Source organism: Rhinopithecus roxellana, chromosome 4 (genome assembly GCF_007565055.1).
Source record: "Rhinopithecus roxellana isolate Shanxi Qingling chromosome 4, ASM756505v1, whole genome shotgun sequence".
NCBI lineage: Eukaryota > Metazoa > Chordata > Mammalia > Primates > Cercopithecidae > Rhinopithecus > Rhinopithecus roxellana.
In genome coordinates, this window is record NC_044552.1 from 169,861,400 (window position 1) to 169,886,046 (window position 24,647).

General features: G+C 34.8%; 1 protein-coding gene across 2 annotated transcripts in view; it reads left to right on the plus strand.

Moving 5' to 3' along the window:
* The window catches only part of HSF2 (heat shock transcription factor 2), a 36,355-nt gene extending 16,605 nt beyond the window's left edge, over window positions 1–19,750 (plus strand). Inside the window, exons 4-13 of one of the 2 annotated variants that reach the window (XM_010375418.1) lie at window positions 354–478; window positions 3,105–3,180; window positions 6,095–6,156; window positions 7,033–7,120; window positions 9,048–9,196; window positions 9,618–9,857; window positions 10,475–10,580; window positions 14,703–14,756; window positions 18,228–18,312; window positions 18,715–19,750. In XM_010375418.1, coding sequence (XP_010373720.1) covers window positions 354–478; window positions 3,105–3,180; window positions 6,095–6,156; window positions 7,033–7,120; window positions 9,048–9,196; window positions 9,618–9,857; window positions 10,475–10,580; window positions 14,703–14,756; window positions 18,228–18,312; window positions 18,715–19,010 — 1,281 coding nt within the window. In that variant the 3' untranslated portion in view covers window positions 19,011–19,750. The remainder of the gene's footprint in view (window positions 1–353; window positions 479–3,104; window positions 3,181–6,094; window positions 6,157–7,032; window positions 7,121–9,047; window positions 9,197–9,617; window positions 9,858–10,474; window positions 10,581–14,702; window positions 14,757–18,227; window positions 18,313–18,714) is intronic. The other variant, XM_010375419.1, reaches the window with a different exon arrangement.
* The last annotated feature ends 4,897 nt before the right edge of the window (window positions 19,751–24,647 follow it).

The window sequence follows — 24,647 nt, forward strand, 5'->3', positions numbered from 1 at the left end:
GCCTAGCATGAACCTCTTACTGCATAAATTTAATTAAATGTGGAATGTGGCAATAAAGAGGCTTGGGGGAAACTGCAAGGAGTTTGGCATAAGGGGAGAATAAAAGACCCTAAGATATTCCTGCTTGTGGAAACTTTTTCACATTAAAAAACATTTTTTTAAGTACGTTATTCCTTGCATTCCCTCCCATTGAGCTCTGAAGTTTATTCTTTCCCTAGCATTTCATCCCGGGCTTTTGGAACCAGATCTCACTTCCTGAACAGGCAACGAAAACCTCTTCTGATAGGGAAGCTTTGAGTTACAATCATGAGTGTTTACTGTTCCTTTGATTTTCTAAATTTACTTTTTCAAAGGTTTCATCTTCAAAACCAGAAGAAAATAAAATTCGTCAGGAAGATTTAACAAAAATTATAAGTAGTGCTCAGAAGGTTCAAATAAAACAGGAAACTATTGAGTCCAGGCTTTCTGAATTAAAAAGGTAAAGTTTTATTTCCAAATATAATTTTAATGTGGGAATTGGGTATTTGTCTGTGTGTGTTGGGTTTGGAGGTTGTCTGATGTTTTATTGTAAGTACTCAGATCACTTTGTTGAAGCCAAGATCAAAGGTCATTTTTCTGCAAGTATTGGTTCCCTTTACTTTGATTTGTGGCCATAGACTTTACCCTAATATTGTTTTAATTATGATAGTCAGAAGAAGATATAAACCTAAGCGTATGAAAACAATTTGATGTATAAGTCTTAGCAATAAACATTAGGTCTTTAAGATGATGTAGGAAATAGCATTCTACTTAGGTTAGCTCATATGGTGTTCATAGACAATGAGGGCATATGACGTAAAAACCCTGTATGTTACCCATCCTTTGTTTAGTGGCTGTCGCTTAAGACTTCTCTGGGTGGGCTCTTAGGAAAAAGTAGGACACAAAAAAATCGGAAAACAATAATACAAGCAAGTTGCCCTGCTTAATACTTACTTCATATAGACTTGGAAAAGTGTTATTCAGACTTTTATCTACAGAAAGATGCTTCATTGTATTTTACTACATTTCTTGGCACCATTATTCTAACTTGCCATACTAATAACTTGTATATAGAGTAGATGGTGTATTACTCTTCTTAGTAAGTAGCTGGAATTTTTCTGTATCCTAATAGGTGCCAAGGGCTTAAGAGTAGTTAGTTTACGTATTCTCTCTTCCATATCAAATGTGGGACCTTATTTTAGTTAATCATAACTCAAATATCTTCATTAAAAGAGGAACCTATGACTTTGATTTCTTTTTTAATAAGCTTTAGGCTTTCCCTTTTTGTGTACTTTATTTAACAACTGGTTTACTGTGTGTATCTTCTGTATACTAGCTGCTCTTTGACCCAGTTCCTTGGACCACAGTTTTAGCCCTTAAAGAAAGTGATCCCCAAATCATCTTTAGTGTCTTAGAGGAAGCTTTCTTCTTATCTTTTGTTTGTTTGTTTGTTTGTTTTTGTTTTTGTTTTGAGACACAGTCTCACTCTATTACCCAGTCTGGAGTGCAGTGACTTGATCTCACCTTACTGCAACCTCCGTCTCCTGGTTCAAGGGATTCTTGTGCTTCAGCCTCCCTAGTAGCTGGGATTACAGGCATGTGCCAGCTAATTTTTGTAGTTTTAGTTGAGACGAGGTTTCACCATGTTGGCCAGGCTGTTCTCAAACTTCTGACCTCAAGTGATCCGCCCACATTGGCCTTTCAAAGTGCTGGGATTACAGGCATGAGCCACCACACCCAGCCCTACGTATCTTTATTTAGTAAGCAGGTAACAACATTTTTAAATTTGAATCAGAAAAATACAGTAGTTATTCAGTAAATATTAAAATCTCCTTTGGTCTACCTTTATATGTATAACTTCAGTTCCTTTTATATTAGTTTGGATTAAAGAAGATGATTTGTGGAGATTAACAAAAGATGGAAAATTAAAGCATTTAATAAGTAGAGTGTCTGTCATGTCTTTTCAGCATTATCCACGCTGCTTACATTTAACAGCATAATGCAGTTTCAGTGTAAAAAGGTGAACAAAGAAGAAGCTATTCATATTTGGCAAGTTATTGTGCAAGTTAATATCCATATTATTGGATATGCTTTTTCAGAATAACATTTTAGTGGTTTACATACGCTTTTGTTTGAGATAGATCTTAAGATAGTTTTAGAATCTGACAGACTTTAGTTTGACTTCAACACTTACCAAATTATTTGTATGATCTTGAGCAATTCCCTTCAATTCTCTGTACCTCAGTGTCCTCATCTATAGAATAGAGATAATGACTTATTTCTTGGTGGGTTTTAGAGAAGTTTTAAATAAGTAATACACATAAAATGTCTAGCATAGTGCTTGGAGTATAGTAAGTACTGGGTATATATCACTACCCTTTGTTTCCCAAGGTTAGATTAGGAAGGCCTGAATTCACTTGGTAGCCACAGTCGAAAGACTAGCTTATTTTTTTTTAAGCAAAAAGTAATGAGCCAGATTGTCAAAAGTAGTAAATTGCCAACTGCTATATGGATGTAGGCATATGTCTTTAAGTTTCTGTGTATATATTGCCATGAGTAGCAGATAATACACTTAAGAAGGAATGATTCTGGTGCTGGGCATGGTGGCTCACACCTGTAATCCCAGCTCTTTGGGAGGCCGAGGTGGGTAGATCACCTGAGAGTCAGGAGTTTGAGATCAGTCTGGCCAACATGGTGAAACCCCGTTTCTACTAAAAATACAAAAAAATTAGACAGTTGTGGTGACACATGCCTGTAATCCCAGCTACTTAGGAAGCTGAGGCACAAGAATTGCTTGAACCTTGGAGGTGAAGACTGCAATGAGCGGAGATCGTACCACTGCACTTCAGCCTGGGTGACAGAGCAAAGCTCTGCCTTTTTTTTTTTTTTAAAAAAGGAATGATTCAGGAGTTGTGTCAAGGTAGTTGTCATTCCTATGTAATTGAACCAAAGTTTTCTTAGTCTCATAAATATATATAGAGTAAAAATAAGTGTAGTTAAGTTGTCTGGTGTTCTTAATTAAAGATATTGTGGTCTGGTTTTCTGACTGATTTTTTTATTTTGTTGCTTAATAAATTATAACATAGTGAGAATGAGTCCCTTTGGAAGGAAGTGTCAGAATTACGAGCAAAGCATGCACAACAGCAACAGGTTATTCGAAAGGTAAGAGGCTCTTTTCCCTAGGACCGTAATTTGCATTTGTTTAATGGGTACTGTATTGTGACCCAAAAAGGTCAGTATTGAGTGTCTGTGATTGATCTTAGTTTCTTACATATTGGATGCACAGATCGAAGTAAAAAATGAAATGAAATTAAGCCAAGTGTTACATATTTTTAACAAAAAATTTCTCACTAGCTAAAGATAGTTATTCCATACTTGCAGATAATGTCTCAGTAGCTTTTAGTAAATAATCTTTTGCCTAATGTAACAACTTTGAAATACTTTATTTTTATGGGCTTAATTAATACACTACCAATTTCTTTTAAAATTAGAAAACATAGCCTTACTGGTTTTTTTTTTGTTGTTGTTGATTTTTATTATAAAAGGCATAGTTAAGGTCTCAGAAGATAAATGACAAATATTTCCAAATCAGTTGACCAAATTATGACTTCAAAAAATTTCTCAATGTATGCAGTTATTAGTCTGTGCAGAAAAGCAGTTAACATAGTAAAATGAATTTTAGATTTTAGTATGTGAGCTAAAAATTTAATAGAGGAGTTGGAATCCCTCCGTTTCATTGTGTCCTTGTGATTTAATCTTTGCATATCAGCTTTCATTTGCTAATAAGAGATGAAACATAGTAATTAAGGCAGCTATTTTTTGCTCATGAGTAAACTAGACTCTTGAGTTAAAGCAACAGGTTTTTTGAAGGGGAGCTTCTGATTGCTCCTGCTTAGAAGGCCCTTGAACTAAAAATAGGGTTGTGACTGACAGGATCAGGGTCTAATGGAGAAGGCTTAAAGCAGAGATGAATAGCAGTTGCAGCCTGTGGCCTATAGTCAACATAGATTTCCTTTTTTTTTTTTTAAATTAGTGTACAAGTGAAGGTTGAATGTAGTAGAATTCAGTTCTAAGTGTTTAGTACAAGTACATATATTTTTAAAACTTTCATAGGCAACTAATGTGCAGCCTGGTTAAGAATAGTTGATTTAAAACAATAGATGTACCTTAACCTGTACTTTATGGAAACAGTCTGTTGATAGTTTTCAGAAACAGTGTTTTGGTAATATATTAACTTACAACACTCTATAATGTGTAGATTTTTTTGTTTTCTCCTGAAAGCAAGAATAGTTGATAAAATAGCTATATGACATTTCAGTTTTTCATAAATGCTGACGTTCTGTCTTCTAAAATTTGAGTTTGAATCTCTGTGCTTTGTTGAGTGATGTTTATATAATGCATGATGACAACCAATAATTTTTACTCTGCTCCTGGAATTTACTGTCAGCCATGGATTGAGAATAATATGTGTGATGGTCCAGTTATAGGACTTAACAGGTACAGAAGTTACATGCTGTAAGTGTTAGATGTCTTATCTTCTTCAGATAAAAATCCCTGTATAATGTGATCTGGAAGTGTCAAAAGAGAATTGAGATGTAGAATAAATTTAATTTAGCCACTGATTGATGTTCTTATAAATTCAACCTGAAGTTTTTAGAATTTTCCCATAACATTTATTAATTAAAAAAAACTGAAGTCGAGTTGTATCATAGACATCTTTAAGCTTACATATTGTCTTTTCATTAGCTATTAGCATTTTCTCTTGAATAAGCAATTTGGTGGCTACCTTCCTTTTCATAGACTCTAATACTATCAAACTCTTCAGTTAAAATGTCTATATTTTGGTCCATTGAAAAATTGATATTGATTATAAGGCAGACCTCTTAGTAGCCTTTTTTGGTGAGGAAATGCTCACTGTTAAAAGCTATACAATAGATATTTTTAATTGATAATACTCTATTTAATCATGTAATTTCACAAAGCTTGTAAGCACACTTTCTGCACAGAGTCTAAATAGTGCTCCAATCAATTTTGGCTTTTATTCATAGCTTCTCAGTGATACACTACTTTTTATAGTTTGCCATATGATCCTCACCTTTTATAACACCTTTAGGAAGTTGGTAATGTAATTTCAAGACATACTCTTAAGCCAGTGGTTCTTATACTCACATCAGTATCCAGTCACACTTAAAGGGCTTTCTAAACACATGCATTACTGGATCCCATGATCTGAATTTCAGATTCAGCAATTCTGTAGTGGGATTGAGAATTTAACATATCCATAGTTCCTAAGCTAGTGTTGTGGTTTATGGGCCACACTTTAAGAACCACTACTATGAAATATGAAATACCACTAATATGAAAGCTTGTTTGTGTGTCTTGACAGTTTTCTCTCTATATTTAATCAAATATTAAAGATTAGCTTCCCTTGTCAGTAGGAAGTTTTGACAGGTAGGTCTCAACATTAATCTTTATAGAATCAGGCAATAAACTTTTTTCTTTTTCTTTTTTTTCCTTTGGTTGCAAGCAGAGTTTGTTTGTTTGTTTGTTTGTTTAGAAATGGAGCATCACGATGTTGCCCAGGCTGGTCTTGGACTCCTGGGCTGAAGCAATCCTCCTACTTAGGCTTCCTAAAGTGTTGGGATTACAGGCATGAGCCACCATGCCTGGCCCATCAACTGTTTCTAACTTGAAAATTTTATGATTATTCTGAAGGAACTGAGAGTTTCTTTTGCCTCTGTTACCTGGTATAAGTAAAATGTTGCCTATCAAACACCAGTTTTCTCTTTTGCACCATAATGTAATCTTCTTTAAAGTATTTGAAGTAAAAAAGTTGGGATCTACACCCAGGCAACTTTGGTACTTATCACCAAAACAAATAAACTGCCTGGAAGCTGGTATATTTCTTTAGACAGCAGTTGTAAGGTGCACCTGGATTTCAAGTGGTAATATGTGAGAAATTATGAGACTTAGTATAGAGGACAAATTACTATATGAATTTGTTTTATAAGACTTGGTAATAGAGACAGAAGAATTAACAGTACAATGAAAGAATTTTTGTTTATATTTTTTTCAGATTGTCCAGTTTATTGTTACATTGGTTCAAAATAACCAACTTGTGAGTTTAAAACGTAAAAGGTAAGTTTTTATGATATAGCATTATGGCCTGTATATAGACAGACTTGTTAGCATTTAACTGTGAGTAGCCTACGTTAGCTGAGTATATGCTTGTTGTCCCAAAAGAACAATTCTCCTTTGTTAAATTATACTCTTAAAATCTCTAGAGTGATATTATTTTTTAGTTTTACCATTCTACTGATGTTTGTGAGAGATAAGGATAGCCTAAATGGTCACTTTATAGACATACATACAGTTAATAAAGAATATTCACTTTTCATTCACATTATTAAAGTAGCATTAGAAGGCCTGAGTGAGGGAAATTTAAAAAGAGGCCATATGTTCAAAAGAAAACATCAACCTTTGTTTTACTTGACCTCTCTTAGTTTAATCCGCTCATAGTCTTTTTAAATATGTATCTCAACCATGGGTTGTGATACCTGTAAGTGTCTGTAGCTACTATCATCACAGCTAAAACATTAGAAGAATAATGGACAAAAGGAATAGTTTGAAAGGAAAAAATGATCTGTAACACTAAGATTTGGGGAGAACTTGATTATGATCAGAACTTTATGACCTTAACTACTTCCACTAATTAGTTCTTATGATATTATCTGTTTTTTCTATATAAATACAGTTCATAGAGTTGTGTAGTTCAGTAAGCAATGAAGTATAACTGAAAAGAGTGTAGAAAAATGGAGAATTGAAAGTCCTAGATATTCTCATCCAGCAGTTTCTGTTCCTAAGATGTAATCATTTTTAAGTTTATTTATTGTTACTGAAATTTTTTATGCATTATTAAAGTGAGTGTGCATGTGTGTGTGTGTGGGTAAGTTAATAGAGGGAGTTTAAATTCCTTGTGTTTGTCACTGAATTGCATATTCTTCTGGTTTTCAGGCCTCTACTTCTAAACACTAATGGAGCCCAAAAGAAGAACCTGTTTCAGCACATAGTCAAAGAACCAACTGATAATCACCATCATAAAGTAATTTTTTAGTTAGAGTCTATTTTATATTTATTGTGTCAGACTAAATTTTATTATGGCAGTGTTTCATGCATTCAAAGAAGTGTGGTGAATAACAATTCAAGTGTTCATCCCACAGCTTTGTTAAACTGTGACATTTTTATTATTTGCTTTAGATTATTGTAAGAAATAAATCATCACAAATCTAGTTGTTCCAGTTGCCTGTTTCCAAGTTTTTCTCTCTCCCCCTCTCTTGTCTCACCTCTTTACTGTCCCTGCTTACCCTAGAGGTAGTCACTATCTTGAATTAGTATCTGTCATTCTCATGGCCATTTTGTATGTGTGAATCCAGGAGCAGTACTTGGTATTATTTTGCATATATCTAAACTTCATATAAATAATATAATTTTGTGCATATCATTTGACAGTGTGGCTTTTTTTAACTTGGTGTTGCTTTTGAGATTTATTAAACATAGAGATTAGTTTATTCATTTCTTTTTTTTTTGTCTTACTGTTTTTGTTTTTAATTTTTTTGAAACAGGGTTTCACTCTGTCACCCAGCCTGGAGTGCAGTGGTATGATCTTGACTCACTGCAACCTCCACCTCCTGGGCCCAAGCAATTCTCTTGCCTCAGTCTCCTGAGTAGCTGGGACTACAGGTGTGTGCCACCACACCTGGCTAATTTTTGTATTTTTTGTAGAGATGGATTTTCATCATGTCACCTAGACTGGTCTCGAACTCCCAGACTCAAGCCATCTGCCTGCCTCAGCCTCCCAAAGTTTTGGGATTGCAGGCATGAGCCACTGCACCTGTCTTACTCATTTTAATATTATATAATAATTGAATATTTTGAAAATGTAATTATAATAATTTAATGTGATTATATATTCTTACGTTGGTTATTTTATTTTCAACTTTTTTTTAAATTGTGCACCAACTAGACTGCTTTTTACTCCAGCAATTTAAATTTTTACCTTCATTTTGTCACAGGCTTTCCGGATAATTTGTCAGATTTCTATCCAGTGGCAAATTAGTCCAGTCCAAAGTCAGATCGTTTTTATTATCTTTTTGTTACTACTTTCAAACTTCAGAATTCAAAATAGTTCTTCAGATTTATTATTAAAGTAACAAGATTTTTGTTCTTGGACAATCAAACTTAACCTCACGTCTGATTTCTTTTCCCACTACTATTAGAAAAGAAGCATACCTATTTTGTTTTTAGGATTGAAGGCTCATGTAAGTGGATGAAGAGTTTTACATTTTTCACTGGGTTTATATATTTTAAAGTACTTCACATCCTTTGCCACTTTATTATCTAGTATTGGAATTTATAGATTTTTTGCATTTTAATAATTACTTTAGTTTGCTTTACAGGATTGAACTTACTTTGCTTATACAACTATAGCCTGAATATATCTGTAGATTAAGTTTAAAAAAATCATTGCTAAAAAGCCAAGCTAACCTGTTACTGAGATAGGTGAAGTGCATTTTTTTTCTCTTAGTGAAGCTATTTAATGAATAAGAATAAAACATATTTCAAAACAGAGCAGCTTGAGCTGAAACAATATCCCTGTCAGCACGGTGGCTGTCTGGTTGTGCTTGAAATTTCTAGTGAAGTCCTAAGACTTTTTTTACCCTTTAGGCATAAAAAATACTGTAAAATTTGAAGATCTTTCCATAGAAACATTTTTAGGGATGTCATCTTCAGGGTCCCTTACAGTAAAAGTAGTAGTTAAGTGTAGAATATAGTTAATATACCTCATACCTCTGTGAATTGGTGCTACTAGTACCAATTAGTATGTAAGTTCCATAAGAGCAGAGAACATACTTGTTTTGCATACCCTGAGATTCAGTAAGTAGTAGTTGCCCAGTTATTTTGTAAATGATATCTTGTTTGGTAGTCAATGATTTTGATTTTTAGATATATTTTTCTCTCTGAATTTTTAGGTTCCACACAGTAGGACTGAAGGTTTAAAGCCAAGGGAGAGGATTTCAGATGACATCATTATTTATGATGTTACTGATGATAATGCAGATGAAGAAAATATCCCAGTTATTCCAGAAACTAATGAGGATGTTATATCTGATCCCTCCAAGTAAGGAGTTTGTGAGATAAAATGTATGAAAATATTGATTACTTTTCTTATTACAGAGCAGAATTCAAAACTACTTTGTTCTTTGAAAGACTAACAATCTTTCTCACATTTGGATTATTAAACTGAATAATTAAGCTAAATTATTCAACCAGATAAAGCCTCACCTCCTCTTCCTCTCAAAGGAGGTAATACTGAAAATTAATTGATTTTTAATTTTTATTTTGTAGTTAAGCACTTCTCATTGAATCGTTATGGTCTTTTATACTATGAAGTACCAATATTGTGATTAAGCTGCTCGCTCAAGAAATTTAAGCCTTTCAGTATGTGGTATGGGGAGAGAGTTTCCATTTAGAATGAATGGATAGTATGAACTTATTAAATTTGAAAATGTAATAGGTTCTTTCTTTTATTGCTGATCTAGCTGTAGCCAGTACCCTGATATTGTCATCGTTGAAGATGACAATGAAGATGAGTATGCACCTGTCATTCAGAGTGGAGAGCAGAGTGAACCAGCCAGAGAATCCCTAAGTTCAGGCAGTGATGGCAGCAGCCCTCTCATGTCTAGTGCTGTCCAGCTAAATGGCTCATCCAGTCTGACCTCAGAAGATCCAGTGACCATGATGGATTCCATTTTGAATGATAACATCAATCTTTTGGGAAAGTGAGTGCTTATCTAGATGTCTAAAATTATTTGCTTTCTTTGTTCACTTCACGTGTTCTATTTCTCTTTTGAGTGATCTTCCTTTCAGATGATGAACTCACATAATCCACCTTTCTCTGTTTTGGTTAGTGTTGAGTTCTGTAATGAATGGGATTTAATCATCCCAAGAGTAGTCCTGGTATTTTCCTGCTAGTTTCTCAGATTCGTTTGATGATATACTTACTTTGAGTGTACATACAGTGTTTGTGATTATATATATTTGTGTATCCGAACTGTAGAATATTGTAATTTCTAGTAAGGGACTTATAACAAAGAAAACTTAGTAATAATCAGTAATGAGATTAAACATTTTATAATATATAGAGGAAAAGGGTAAATCAGACTGTTCCTGCAGGGTGTTTTTTTCTGTAAATACTGAAGTTTTCTGTAAAGGCTATGAATTTTCAGTCAACCAAATTTGCAGGAATTCCTATTCTTGAATAATATCTCTTAAGATTAAGAACCAGTAAAGATGCAGCAGCTGCTGGAAATATCTTGCCTAGCCAAGTTGTAATGGTGATTTTTAAACATAAAAACAAGGATATCTAATATTCAATTTAAATTTTTTTTTCCCTTAGGGTTGAGCTGTTGGATTATCTTGACAGTATTGATTGCAGTTTAGAGGACTTCCAGGCCATGCTATCAGGAAGACAATTTAGCATAGACCCAGATCTCCTGGTTGATGTAGGTACTTTGGGTAATCTTTGCTTTACTGGTAGTTTGTGTATTTATGTATATTATTTAAAAATCAGTACGCCATTTTGTTTTGTATTCTACAGGTTGTTTTTGCATTTTCTTTTTTTAAATTAATGATTTTGTTTATCAGAAAGATAGGTTTGGGACATTGAAGGAGAGTGATTACCACCTGCCTTGGAGTAGCAATTGAGCTAATCTCCCTGTGGGAACATATCATATCTTTTCAGCAGTACTGTTAAGTTCAGGTCTTGTCTGGACTTGTTGCTGTTTTATGTTTTGCTCTAGAATGATTGTCAGTAAATAGGAATTTGTGGAAATTAGTAGTAGAGGTACATAGCCGGGAAGTAGCAACAGCTTTTAATACTTTGGGGATTAACATTTTTTACTCAAATATATTTTAATATATTTGCCTTATTTTTTACATTTTTACATTTTGAGTCACAAGATTCCCCTGCTCCAATCCACCATCCCTATGAAGTTGACCTCAATATTGACTGGACTGAGAATTCTTTTATCTACGGTTTCTGCCACTAACCACCTTTCTTACTCTGTTCTCTCTTGTCCCTGCTATTCCTCCCTTCTTTATCTAAAGCTTCCTACATGGCCTGGTCCCACTCAGATGAATCTTGTTCTGTCTCCTGTTTCCATTTTCTGATGTGAACAGTTTTCTCTCTTTATCCTGGAAAATTATGTTGTCTTTTTTCTGTGTTTCTTGCCTTACATTGCAGCTTCTCTTACCCTTTTAAAAGCCTCTCAGGCGAAACAAGAATTAGTTCTTTCTGCTGTTCAGTCTTATTTCAAGTTCATTAATTTACTGCATTACTCCTCTGCTTCTTACCAGTCCCTGTCAATGTCCCAAGGACTTATTCTTACTAAATCGTTAGTACCTCACAGAGTGAATTTTACTTTCTTTGAAGATTTCTTTTCCATTTTGACCTGTGTTTCTACCTTATGAATACGTGTTAATTTGAATTTTACATCCATGTTGATGACCTACTTCAACTTAGCAGTAACATGACAGTGTTTGTTGATCCTATCAGCCCTTCTCCCCTCTTTAGATCCAGAGATCTTTCAAGATAGTTTTCCTTTAGATCACCAAGAACGAAATAAAATTCCATAATTCTGGCCATGTTCAAACCCTTACAGTCTTCAGCTAGGTCATTTTAATTCAACTTTAAAACATTTGCCACATTTATTTGCCGTAAAGACCTTATCCAGTCAACAATCCCTTATTCACAGATGATAATTAACTATACTCTCGTTCTTTCATAAGTAATGACTGTTTCCAATCTTGTATCCTTTCTTAGAATTCCTTAAACCAATTTGTCCCCCTGTCCTTTGCCTCTGTATTTGTCTCCTCTATCCTTGATCTTTCCCATCTGCCTTCAGTAGTTAGAGATCTGCCCCATCTTAAAAAACAACCATTTTGATATCTGGCTTTGTTCATTTACCATTCTGCTTCTCTAACTCCTTTACTACAAAACTTTAGAAATGAGCAGCTATATTTACCTCTTTTTTACTCTATTTTGTCTGAAGCTTTGTATTGTGTTGCTTATTAACTCTAACTCTGCACTGCCTGTGTTGTTTTGTTTTTTTCCATTGTAAGTATGCTGTGTGTGATTTTTCTTTTCTTTTTGCTGTATTAGTCCATTGGGCTAATGGAAAGTTTGTTTTGAATCAGACAAGTTTGGGTTCTATTATTGGCTCATGTTACTTACTAGCTGTGTTACTAACCTTGGAAAAGTTACTCTCTCTTGCTTAGTTTCTCCATCTATTAAATGTTGCTAATGTCTAACATGAAGGGCTGTTGGCAAGAATTAGAAATAATTAACACTGTTATTAACATTATTGGGCATTCTGTGCAATAGATCTTTTATTGTTGATTTTGGAGGTGCTGTACTTTTTTGTTCTCTCCCTGTCTGCCTAATCTTCTGTGTTTTATCTAAGAGCTTTTCTTTTTTCTACTATCTTCTACTTAAGGGCATCCCCTAATGCACCCAATCTTTCAGTCTCTTTTATTTTTTCTATCTCTCATCTTTTTCCATTCTTCCTCTGTGAAGAGATTTTGGCTTGTAAGATTGCTTTTAAATGTGTATATCCAGCTCTTAACATTTTTCTAAAGTAAACTTGACTTGAATTCTAATTCCATGACTTTGGGATCATCAGTTAGCTCTTACCTCAGATAATTTGATTTAACAACAAACTTCTTTATTCTCTGTATTAGCTACATTTTACAACTTTCTCATTTTCTGCAATGGTATTAGACTTCTATTTACTTACGAGGATAGTTATTCACAGAATCACCTTGAATTCTCTTTCTCTCATCATTCACTAAGTCCTGTTTTCTAAAATAGCATTCACAAGCCATCCCTATATTCTGTTTTCACTGTTGCTTTTCTCATCCAAGACCCTCATTATTTTATCCTTGAATTATGCTGTATTGTCATAAATAAAAAGTCCACCTATACTGCTTTGTTCTCTGAGATGACAAAGATGGTAAGAATGTGAATAAGTATGCTGAAAAGATTACAGCTTCTCTCTGAGGAGTTCAGTACTGGTAACCCAGAGTGGGGTCACAGCAGGAGAGGCCAGACCTTAGAATTCAATCAGCTGTGTCAGCTTATATATGATCTGCCTTTTCTACCATTTGTCTCCTGGGAATACATGTAGGATATCCCTGACTTAGGGGGTAGGGGTTGTTGGGCAAAGAGGAGAATAGAGGAGCTTACAGTGCTGGTCCTCCTCAGATGCCACTCTCTGTAGGGACAAAATGTGGGTTAGGCTTTTTAGGCAGTGATAAGCTAAACTGGTAGAGATTGATTATCATGAGTAACTACTCTCAAGGATCTGAGCTTTCTTCCCTTTCTGAGGTTAGTAGTTGGTAAGAAAGGAGAAGGAAATGAAAAGGCAAAGCCAGGGATTTTTGTAGGACTACCATGAGTGTGGAACTTTAAAGAGAGGAATCAGTGTCTAGAGAGAATGGGGAAAGGATCTGCCTGTGGCTTTTTTTGCATCTCATTCTATCCTGTGAACCATTTGGTGTGTTCATTCTCATAAAAGGCCAACTTAGTGACTGCATTTCATCATTCAGGCCATTCCCAAGGCTCTTATTGCTGACAGGATGTGGCCTCTACTTTTCGAACCTATGTTTATAACTTATTCAACTTAGAACTTCTGTGTTATTACTATTTCTGGAACATATCCTACTTTCTTTTTTGATGCCACTAGTGTTATACACATGTGTTCTTCCCCCCATCTTCTCCTTTCCAAGTTCTAACCTAATATTCTCTAGGTACTAACCTATATCACATAGTTTTATCAGCCCTTTTTGTTTCCTTATGTATGTTTCTATGTGCGCTTTCCTCCCTTCCCATTCTCTTAACTCCTTAGTGCTTTTGAGCACCACCATCTTCTGTTAAAATACTGTATTGTATCTGAACATGTGTTGCTATTTGATGTTGGTCTTACCTTGTCCTTTTAGATTGTAAGCTCCTAGAGAGCAGGAATGATGTCTTTATGATGTCATTTATTTCTTAAAGATAGTAAATTTCTATGTACAGTAAGCAGTGATCTTAGCACTTACAATTTTCCTTGTGAGATGTGGTGAAAAGAACCAACAAGTACATATGCCATTTGTCACAGGGCTTCAATTGAAGCATAGTTTAGGAGCCACTGTCATAGAGCATATTCTGTACATTTTTTACCTAACCAGGTATTCAGTGAAGGCTCAGTGTCAGGGCAGAGGTCTCAACCCTGCGCATCACTTAAGGCCAAAGACATTTAGAGAGAAAAAATAAAGGAAATGAAATTGAATGATAAATAATGAAGAAGGGAGGAGGTGAAAACCACTATTTGTCTCAAGTGATTTACTCCAGTATTTTTTAGAGAAATTCTTAACAACATGAAATTTCATCTAATGCATGGGCTAGCTTGTTCTGCTTTTGTTTGTTTTTCTTTCTGCTTTTCTCTTTCAAACTTGTTTAACTGTATAGAAGCTTCCTAGTGCAGGGGCTACATCTCTTCACCCAACATGGCTGTGTAACAATTTTGAACACACAATTATTTTAAATTATTTTTTAAACTTATCATCTTTCTTGTTTGGTCTTTCAGCTTTTCACTAGTTCTGTGCAGATGAATCCCACAGATTACATCAATAATACAAAAGTAAGTTTTAATTCATGTTGCTCAGGACCCATAGCTATAAAAATCTACAAAAAACATCCTAATAAGTAGAGAGCAATATCACTCCCCGCTACAAAAACATTTTATATTCTTACTCAGTATGTGTGATCAGGATAATAAAATTCTAGTTGAAAAATTAGCTTTTGGTTATGTGTTGAACCATTACCCACTTTTGGCACTTGTGGGATTAACTACCAGTATGAAATGAACTTCTTTTCATGCTGGGAGATCCCCTGACTAAACTTGGTATATTGAAATAAGTAACTAAAATATGATTTCTTGTTTTTATGGGCAGCATTTTACATTCTTATTTTTTCTATTCTCAACTTTTTAATTAAAAATTTATGGTACCCATATTTTTTATGAGTTCTATCATTAGCATATAGTAAAAACTCAGGAATTCTTATTTATTGCAGAAAAGGGAAGTTGAAACATGTATGGATTTTTGACTTTTTTTTAAGTAATAAGGATTTTTTTTTTTTTTTTTGTAACATATGGGAACTGCACTTGGGCTTAGCAAGTGTTGAAAAGAGATTCTGTGGAACTGGTTTTTAATGAGTGGTAAGGACAGTTTGAAGTTATTAGAGCAGATGTTTATATATCATTGTATTTTGTATAAGTTATTGTCATGAATGGGTGTTCACTCCCTTTATATTTTATTTGTACCAAATTGTTTAGTAAGCCTGATTAAAGGTAAATCAAGTCCAAATTCCAGATTAGTGAAGCCAGAATTTTGATTCTTTTGAGTCCAAAAATGAGCACATCTCAAATAAATATGAGTGATTACGGTGAGGGGTGGAATTTATATGATAATTGTCATATGTAAGCCTGACCAGACTTTCTATATTTTCAGAGTTACGTTGTGGATAACTTAGAGCTTAAAAAATTTATGAATTTGTGAACTAGGAAGTTGATTATACATTCAGTATTCAGATAATTTATATTGGAGGTTGGAATACTTTCTCCATAATATGGGCAGCTAGTAAATACTTTATTTTTCAGGCCATATGTTCTCTGTCATAACTATGCAGTTCTGCAATTGTAGTGCAAAAGCAGATACAGACAATATGTAAAAGAATGTGTGGCTGTGTTGCAAAAAAACTTCATTTACAGACAGGCAGCATGCTAAATTTGGCATGTGGACCATAGTTTACCTGGATTTATATTGTAAGATTTTGTGTAACATGTTCTGTGTTTCAGTAAATATATTACTGAATGTTATTCTCATGGACCGTTTAAGTTGAATGGACCCATATCATTTGTTCATTTAGTGAATGTGCTTTATTTTTTATTTGTGACTAGACATTGAGTCATTCTTTATTTGTGGACCATCTTCTTATTCCAGAAACCAAGAACTTGATTATAGTTTTCAAAAACTGTAAGCAGTTAAGCAACAAATTGCATTTTGCTCTACAATGCTGTAGAAAAATTATACATTTGAGAGTGACTTTTCATTATAGTTCTGAATCTAGATTTTAATGTTTTCAAATAATTGCCACATCAGCTGTCCTTCCCTTGCTCATGACAGGTGTTACATAACATGGATTACAACACTTTCCTAATAAATCAGATGCCTTATACTCCTCAGTACAGCAATCTTAATTGGCTATGAATGAATAAGAATTTGCATGGGAAATGAAATCTCATTCAGTATGATACTGGCTGTGGGTTTGTCATAAATAGCTCTTACAATTTTGAGATATGTTCCATCAATACTTAGTTTATTGGGTGTTTTTAGCATGAAGGGGTGTTGAATTTTATTAAAGGCCTTTTCTGCATCTGTTGAGATAATCATGTGGTTTTTGTCATTTGTTCTGTTTATGTGATGGATTACATTTATTGATATGCGTATGTTGAACCAGCCTTGCATCCCAGGGATGAAGCCAACTTAATCGTGATGGATAAGCTTTATGATGTGCTGCTGGATTCAGTTTGCCGGTATTTTATTGAGGATTTTCGCATTGATGTTTATCAGGGATATTGGCCTGAAATTTTCTTTTTTTGTTGTGTCTCTGCCAGGTTTTGGTATCAGGATGACGCTGGCCTCATAAAATGAGTTAGGGAGGAATCCCTCTTTTTCTATTGTTTGGAATAGTTTCAGAAGGAATGGTACCGCTCCTCTTTGTACCTCTGGTAGAATTCGGCTGTGAATCCGTCTGGTCCTGGCTTTTTTTGGTTGGTAGGCTATTAATTACTGCCTCAATTTCAGAACTTGTTATTGGTCTATTCAGAGATTTGACTTCTTCCTGGTTTAGTCTTGGGAGGGTGTGCGTGTCTAGGAATTTATCCATTTCTTCTAGATTTTCTAGTTTATTCGTGTAGAGGTGTTCATAGTATTCTCTGATGGTCGTTTGTATTTCTGTGGGATCAGTGGTGATATCCCCTTTATCATTTTTTATTGTGTCTATTTGAAATCCATTTGTCATCGGGTTCTCCTGTTTTAGAATAACAGTGACATCGTTGGAAAATACCTATTTTAGGAAGCCTAAAAATAAAGTTGGTATTATTTCATTAATATTTATATATTTATTGTGAATGCTAAGTGATGAAATATTTTTATGTACACTTTTGGAAAGATTTCGTAGTTTTTATTATATCTTGGAGCCCTTATCTTCTCTAAATCCTAAAACTTATACAGCTTCATTTTATGTTAAGTATCAGGGGAATTACTGGAATTAGTTTACAGTTGGTTACACCATATATATTTAGCCAGCATGTAGATATCTGGGACTTGTAGATGTCTGGGACTTACAGGAAAAATTAAGAACCTCTGCACCTCAGAGTTTGAACATCACTGAAAAGAGCACTGAAGAAATTAACAAGGTAAAGATATAATTTCCCTACCACAATCAGATGTGAGGAGAGAAGAAAGTGGTTCAAAGAAGCAATTTAAATGACAGAAAAGAACTGACAGAGCTACAAAAAGGACAAGAAGAAACACCACCTCAACTTTGAGGCTTCTAAATAGTGATAAATAGTTTTAAGGATGTCATTATGTCATCCTGAGCTACTCTGTGTTCACTTATGCTAAATATTCTGTTTATGAGTGAAATGTACAATACATTTTTAAAATCAAAACTACTTAAAATGAATTTAATTGCTTAGTTATCTCTCAATTAACATTTTGAAATCAGTCATCTTTGATTCGTTCTGATCTTTTACTCTTGACAAATTCTATCTCTTCTGCTGTTGAAATCCCCCTTCATTTCATCCTTAATATAGAACATCCTAATTCAGGTTCTTTGTTTTATCCCCTCAGTGACAGCAATAGTTCCTTCACCAGTCTTGTTATCTCTACTGAAATCTCTCTCTGTAGCCCATTTTTCCTGATGTTTCCCCATCTCATATATTTCAGATAATATACCAGTATTTTCATATTGTATCAATTTTTCATTTTTTTCAGAAACATATAAAATATGAAACAAGTACTTATATATATTTTTTTTCTTTTAGTCTGAGAATAAAGGATTAGAAACTACTAAGAACAATGTAGTTCAGCCAGTTTCGGAAGAGGGAAGAAAGTCTAAATCCAAACCAGGTAGGTATAAATATAGTATTCAGTCTCTAGGTTTTTTTAATCCTATGTAGAAACAAGTGCAAGCCAAGGGTAATCTTAACAATTGAATATGCTGGCTTTAGTTCTGTGAATAGTGTGTCAAGGTATAAAGCAAGTTGAATTGGTGAGGTAACAATTCTTTAAGCTTTTTTTTTCTTTCTTTCCTATTTAACTTTAGGAAACTGAAAGACCCCTCATTTCTTAATTATTGAATGAGAACTACTGACTTGCACATTTTAAAATTTATTGACATAGTGCATCATGTCATTTCTTGTTTGGCTCTCTGAGAGTAGTAATTGCCTATGTGTACATTTGTTTTCATTTTTCCCCTCAGCTTGAACTCAATATAAGCTGGTGATAAGAGTGTTTTTCTGATCTTTATAGATAAGCAGCTTATCCAGTATACTGCCTTTCCACTTCTTGCATTCCTCGATGGGAACCCTGCTTCTTCTGTTGAACAGGCGAGTACAACAGCATCATCAGAAGTTTTGTCCTCTGTAGATAAACCCATAGAAGTTGATGAGCTTCTGGATAGCAGCCTAGACCCAGAACCAACCCAAAGTAAGCTTGTTCGCCTGGAGCCATTGACTGAAGCTGAAGCTAGTGAAGCTACCCTGTTTTATTTATGTGAACTTGCTCCTGCACCTCTGGATAGTGATATGCCACTTTTAGATAGCTAAATCCCCAAGAAGAGGACTTTACATGTATATATTCATCAAAATGATGAACTATTTATTTTAAAGTATCATTTGGTACTTTTTTTGTAAATTGCTTTGTTTTGTTTAATCAGATACTGTGGAATAAAAGCACCTTTTGCTTTTCTCACTAACCACACACTCTTGCAAAGCTTTCAGATGTTACTCAGCTGCATAGTTACACAGATTTAACGCACATTATTGGCATATCTTTAAGTTGGATTCAAATGGCCATTTTTCTCCAATTTTGGTAAATTGGATTTCTTTTTATTACAAATATGACCATTAACCTCAGTTAAATTTTTGTTTGTTTTCCTGTTTGATGCTGTCTATTTGCATTGAGTGTAAGTCATTTGAACTAATGGTATAACTCTTAAAGCTTTCTCTGCTCCAGTTATTTTTATTAAATATTTTTCACTTGGCTTATTTTTAAAACTGGGAACATAAAGTGCCTGTATCTTGTAAAACTTCATTTGTTTCTTTTGGTTCAGAGAAGTTCATTTATGTTCGAAGAAGTTTATTCATGTTCAACAGGAAAGACAAAGTGTACATGAATGTTCACGGTCTGATAGGGTTCCAGCTCCATATATATAGAAAGATCGGGGGTGGGATGGGATGGAGTCAGCCCCATCCACTTAGTTGGACTAGTTTTAAATAAAGGTTTTCCGGTTTGTGTTTTTTTGAACCATACTGTTTAGTAAAATAAACACAATGAAAGTTGAGTACTAGTGTCTGTTATGTGTCTTCTTTAGAGGTGACACTCACATGAAACAATTTTTTCTTCTCATAGGAAGCAGTGGCTTTAAACTGTCTATGGTTCATTACTTTCAATATGAGTCACACCAAGATCTTTGTGCCTCATCTCGAAAATGTATATTGCAACGAGGGAGATATATCTCTAAATTTAATGTATTTTAAAGTTCTTTGTTTAAAAATTACACTGGGTTGCTTTCTATGTTTCTAATAAAAAAGTGAGAGAAGTATGCCACTCATTGTCCCAAATAGGGTAAGAGTATTATCACTGGATGTCTGGAGAGAAGATAAGAGAAATAGTAAAATCACCTCTTTCCTTTGAAACAGTTGCCCAAGAGAATTATAGAGACTTAATGCAAGGCCAGGGCACTTTATCATGTGAAGAATTTCACCTTTGGGCAAAGGACTGAAAGCAATACAATTAATATTGTATAGGGCTATTTAATGAGGAGTTTCAAGGCAGGTTTTCTATTGGCCATATTCTGTCCGTGTCTTAGAATTTCTTTTATTATGATGTAATGATTCAAAGTAAGGGCTAGCACAGAAGAATAGGAAACTTCCCTTAGGGGAATTTTAGTTAGATCCCAAAATACTTGGCTCTGACAGTGGGATCTTGGTGAATTAATTCAAGACCCTACAACAGTGCTCTGCGTGAGCTGAAGAGGTTACATTTCTAAGGGTGGTAAGAGTTTAGAAACTGAGAGGAGAAAACCTTAAAAGACTTTTTCTTCATTCCTTTCTCATTGTGAAATATAATCAAGTTTCTTCTTGGGGGCATTTTGGAGCTCTAGAAGCACTTAAAAAATAATTTTGAAAAACTTTATTACGACCCTGGTACTTTTAAAGTTGACATTTAAGATTTTTCATCTTAAGTTAAATAGTTGGAAGGAAATTAGGATATAGTTAATATTGCTGTTCTAAAACATAATTGTTATATGTTTCTCTAACATTTACCTAAAGGAACTTGAATGCCATAATGATTCGATCTCTCATCCAATCTACTTGCTCCAAACAATTTTTTTTTTTTTTAAAGACAGAGTTTCACTCTGTCACCCAGGCCAGAGCGAAGTGGTATGATCTCGGCTCACTGCAACCTCCATCTCCCACATTCAAGCGATTCTCCTGCCTCAGCCTCCTGAGGAGCTGGGACTACAGTCATGTGCCAGCATACCTGGCTAATTTTTTATTTTTAGTAGAGACAGTGTTTCACCATGTTGGCCAGGCTGGTCTTGAACTCCTGGCCTCAGGTGATCCACCTGCCTCGGCCTCCCAAAGTGCTGGGATTACAGGCGTGAGCTACCGTGCCCGGCTTCCTCCAAAGAATTTTATCCTGCTTTTTTATGTGTGAAAGTTAGACATCGATGGTCTTTCGTGACACCTCTTTACATCTAAATTTGAGATTGTTTCCTGTAACTGTAAGATTCTAGGCATTTAAAAACTTTCCGATTTTATACTGTATACACAGTGGTTTAAAACCATATAAATATATATGGTAGAGACTTAACTGATTGCCAAACCATTTCCTTTTCCTATCATGTGGCTAGATTATTTCAACCACTGCAGATGAGGCAGCCATGTAACTGAGTTTTAATCAGTAAAACAGGAGAAGTGATGTGTAGCACTTGCAGTTCTGGTGTAACTTCCCCCATGCCTTTCTTCCATGCCATTTACCCCTCCACTGGCTTGATGCAGAGTTGTATATAGCTTTCAAATATACAATCAAGAAGGAAAATAATGGCTTCTTGAATTACTGCTTAGAGGAGGGCAACCCATCAGTCCTGGATAACCATTTTACACTTCAGGTGAGGGGAAACAAACCTTTTTTCTGCCTGAGTTGTTGGGGGTTGATCTGTTACAGCTTTTAATGTTTACAATTATCGTTTAATTTTGATCATCTGTTAAACAAAAAGTTTTACCAAAAATATCTTTTAGTGGGATAAACAGGTCTTCCTGAGTTTTCATAATAAAAGTCAGTACCAATTTTATTCCTATTTTTGTTTTCATTGATGTTAAAATCCTGAGAATCTGTTTATAGTACAAAATGACAAGTAGATGAAAAAGCAATTTTGTATAGTACAGTTAATTTTTTTAACGCCTTTAGAATTATGCACCAGAATTCTATCAGTTGATGACTCAGTTGGATCATATTTCAATTTTGTTGAAAGCAAAATACTAGAAACCAGCTAAATCACAAAAAAAGTTTTTTTAACTCAGTGTCATCTCTTTCTCACCAATATTTTTTAATGTCCCTTTACCAGTTGTCTGGAGACTTTTTTCCAAAATGCATTGGTAAGATTCAGAATGGATAAGAGGTATGTCTTTGTTTTGTCAAGTATGAAAAGAATAATTTTTGTTTTGCTTTTATTTTTGTTTTTTTGAGACTGAGTTTTGCTCTGTTGCCCAGACGGGATTACAATGGCCCATTCTTGGCTCACTGCAACCTCTGCCTCCCAGGTTCAAGTGATTCTCCTGCCTCAGCCTCTGGAATAGCTGGGATTACATGTGTGCACCACTACACCCAGCTAATTTTTTTGTATTTTGAATAGAGATGGGGTTTCACCATGTTGGCCAGGCTGGTCTCAAACTCCTGATCTCAGGTGATCTGCCCTCCTCGGCCTCCCAAAGTGCGGGGATTACAAGTGTGAGCCGCCGCACCCGGCCAGAATAATTGTTAAAAAGAATGATGCCGGCTGGGCGCCGTGGCTCACGCCTGTAATCCCAGAACTTGGGGAGGCCGAGGAGGGCAGATCACGAGGTCAGGAGATCAAGACCATCCTGGCTAACACGGTGAAACCCCTTCTCTACTAAAAAATACAAAAAATTAGCCGGGCGTGGTGGTGGGTGCCTGTAGTCCCAGCTACTCGGGAGGCCGAGTCAGGAGAATGGCATGAACCCGGGAGGCGGAGCTTGCAGTGAGCTGAGATCACGCCACTGTACTTCTAGCCTGGGCAACAGAGCCAGACACCATCTTAAAAAAAAAAAGTAAAAAAGGATGATGCCTTGTCCTGAGGCCTGTGGCACCGTTCCAGCCAGATCAGTTTTAGGAAAGAGCACACACAGGAATTAAAGATATGGTTTCTTTAAAAAACAATCTAGCTTGTGTGCACCAGAGGGAAGTCTGCCTGTACTGTCTCGGAAACTAGTACCACAGTGTGAAGACAATATAAGGGGTAGGTACCCTCATTATCCCACTTCCAGCTTTTTTTTGTCTGAGGGAGATACAACTAGGACCACAAAAGCTTGTGAATTACAGACAGCTAAACATTCTTTTAGGTTGTGTCAGTATGTGTTTGATTACAGATGGCATACTCAGGAATCTGGAGCTTGAGATGTGAGAAAAATGGTCTGCAGTCTGGAAGAATACCGAAATGACATTCACTATGACTTAACGTATATAAAATGTCACGTTCAAGACTTAGAGCCTAAACCTTCATTTCAAGCATACATGAAGTATTTTCTGAGAATCAATATAGCATAATAGGTCATAAAGTAAGTCAACAAACTTCTAAGAATTGGTATCAAATAGACTAACCACAATGCAAATAAGCTGGAAACCAGTAGAACCATTTTGAGATTCTTTAACATTTCTGGAAATTGGAAAAGAACTGCTAAACTTGTGGGCCTAACAAAAAATGTTGGAAATACTGATGTTAATGATTAAAAAAAAGAAAAAAAAAAAAGTACATGCCAAGATTTATGAGATGCAGTTTAAGTGATATCTAGAGGGGAAATCTATTCTTAAGTGCCTTTTCAAGATAGGAATAAAAACAAAATGAGCTGGACAAAAGCCAAGTAAAATAAGCCAGAACTTGTTTATTGAAAAAGCACTAAAACAGTATCTTTTCATAAGATTGAGCAAGAAAACACAGATAGAGAATGGAAAAATGAAAATGTTATAAATGCAGTTGAAATTTGAAAATGTGAGGATATTATGAACAATTCATTTGAAAACTGACAATAATAGACAAATTACTACAAGTCTTTTACTCAAACTAATTGAAGATAGACATGTAATCCCACAGCTCAGTAATTAAACATTTTCCCCCAAAGCATTTTATAGTAAATTCCACTAACCTGTTCCATATGGTACCAGTTCTTAATCTAACAGTTAACAGTTCATTCAAAATAATAGCAACAATGTATTTGGTTATATACATATATATTTGTGTGTGTGTGTGTATAGTCTTCATACTTAGGGGTGCTTATATATAAGTGGAATGACAGCAATGATACATGGGATAGGAAAGAGAAATTAGGATTATTTTATTACTATAAGGTACACTGCCCATGAAGCAGTATATTATTATTTGAAAGAGGGGTTGCATTATTTGTAAATGTATACTGCAAACACAAGGGCAACCATACAAAAAACCACACTAGAAGACAGAGAATAACAAAATGCCAGATTAACACCATCAAAGGCACAAGAAGAATGGAAGTCAAAAATAGGAATAAAGAACAAGGTTAACAAATAGAAAACAGTAACATGGTAGATGTTTATCCAAATACATAAATACTTTGAATGTCAAGGGTGTAAATGTACCAATTAAAAGATACATTATTCTATGGGAAAATTGGGCCAGTTTAAAAAAGAAAAAAAAATTGTCAAAGCAGATCAAAGAACAAAACCCAATTATATGTTGGTTACAAGCAACCCACTTGAAATGTAGAGACATACAAATTAAAGGGAGAAAAATATGCCAGGCTAACACTAACCAAAATGAAGAAATAGGTATATTATAGGATAGCAGACTATACAGCAAGAATTATCAGGGATAATGATGTAGTACAAAATGATAAAGGGGTATATTCTCCAAGAAGACATAACTATCCTTAACATGTATGCACCCAAGAACAGAGGATCAGGAT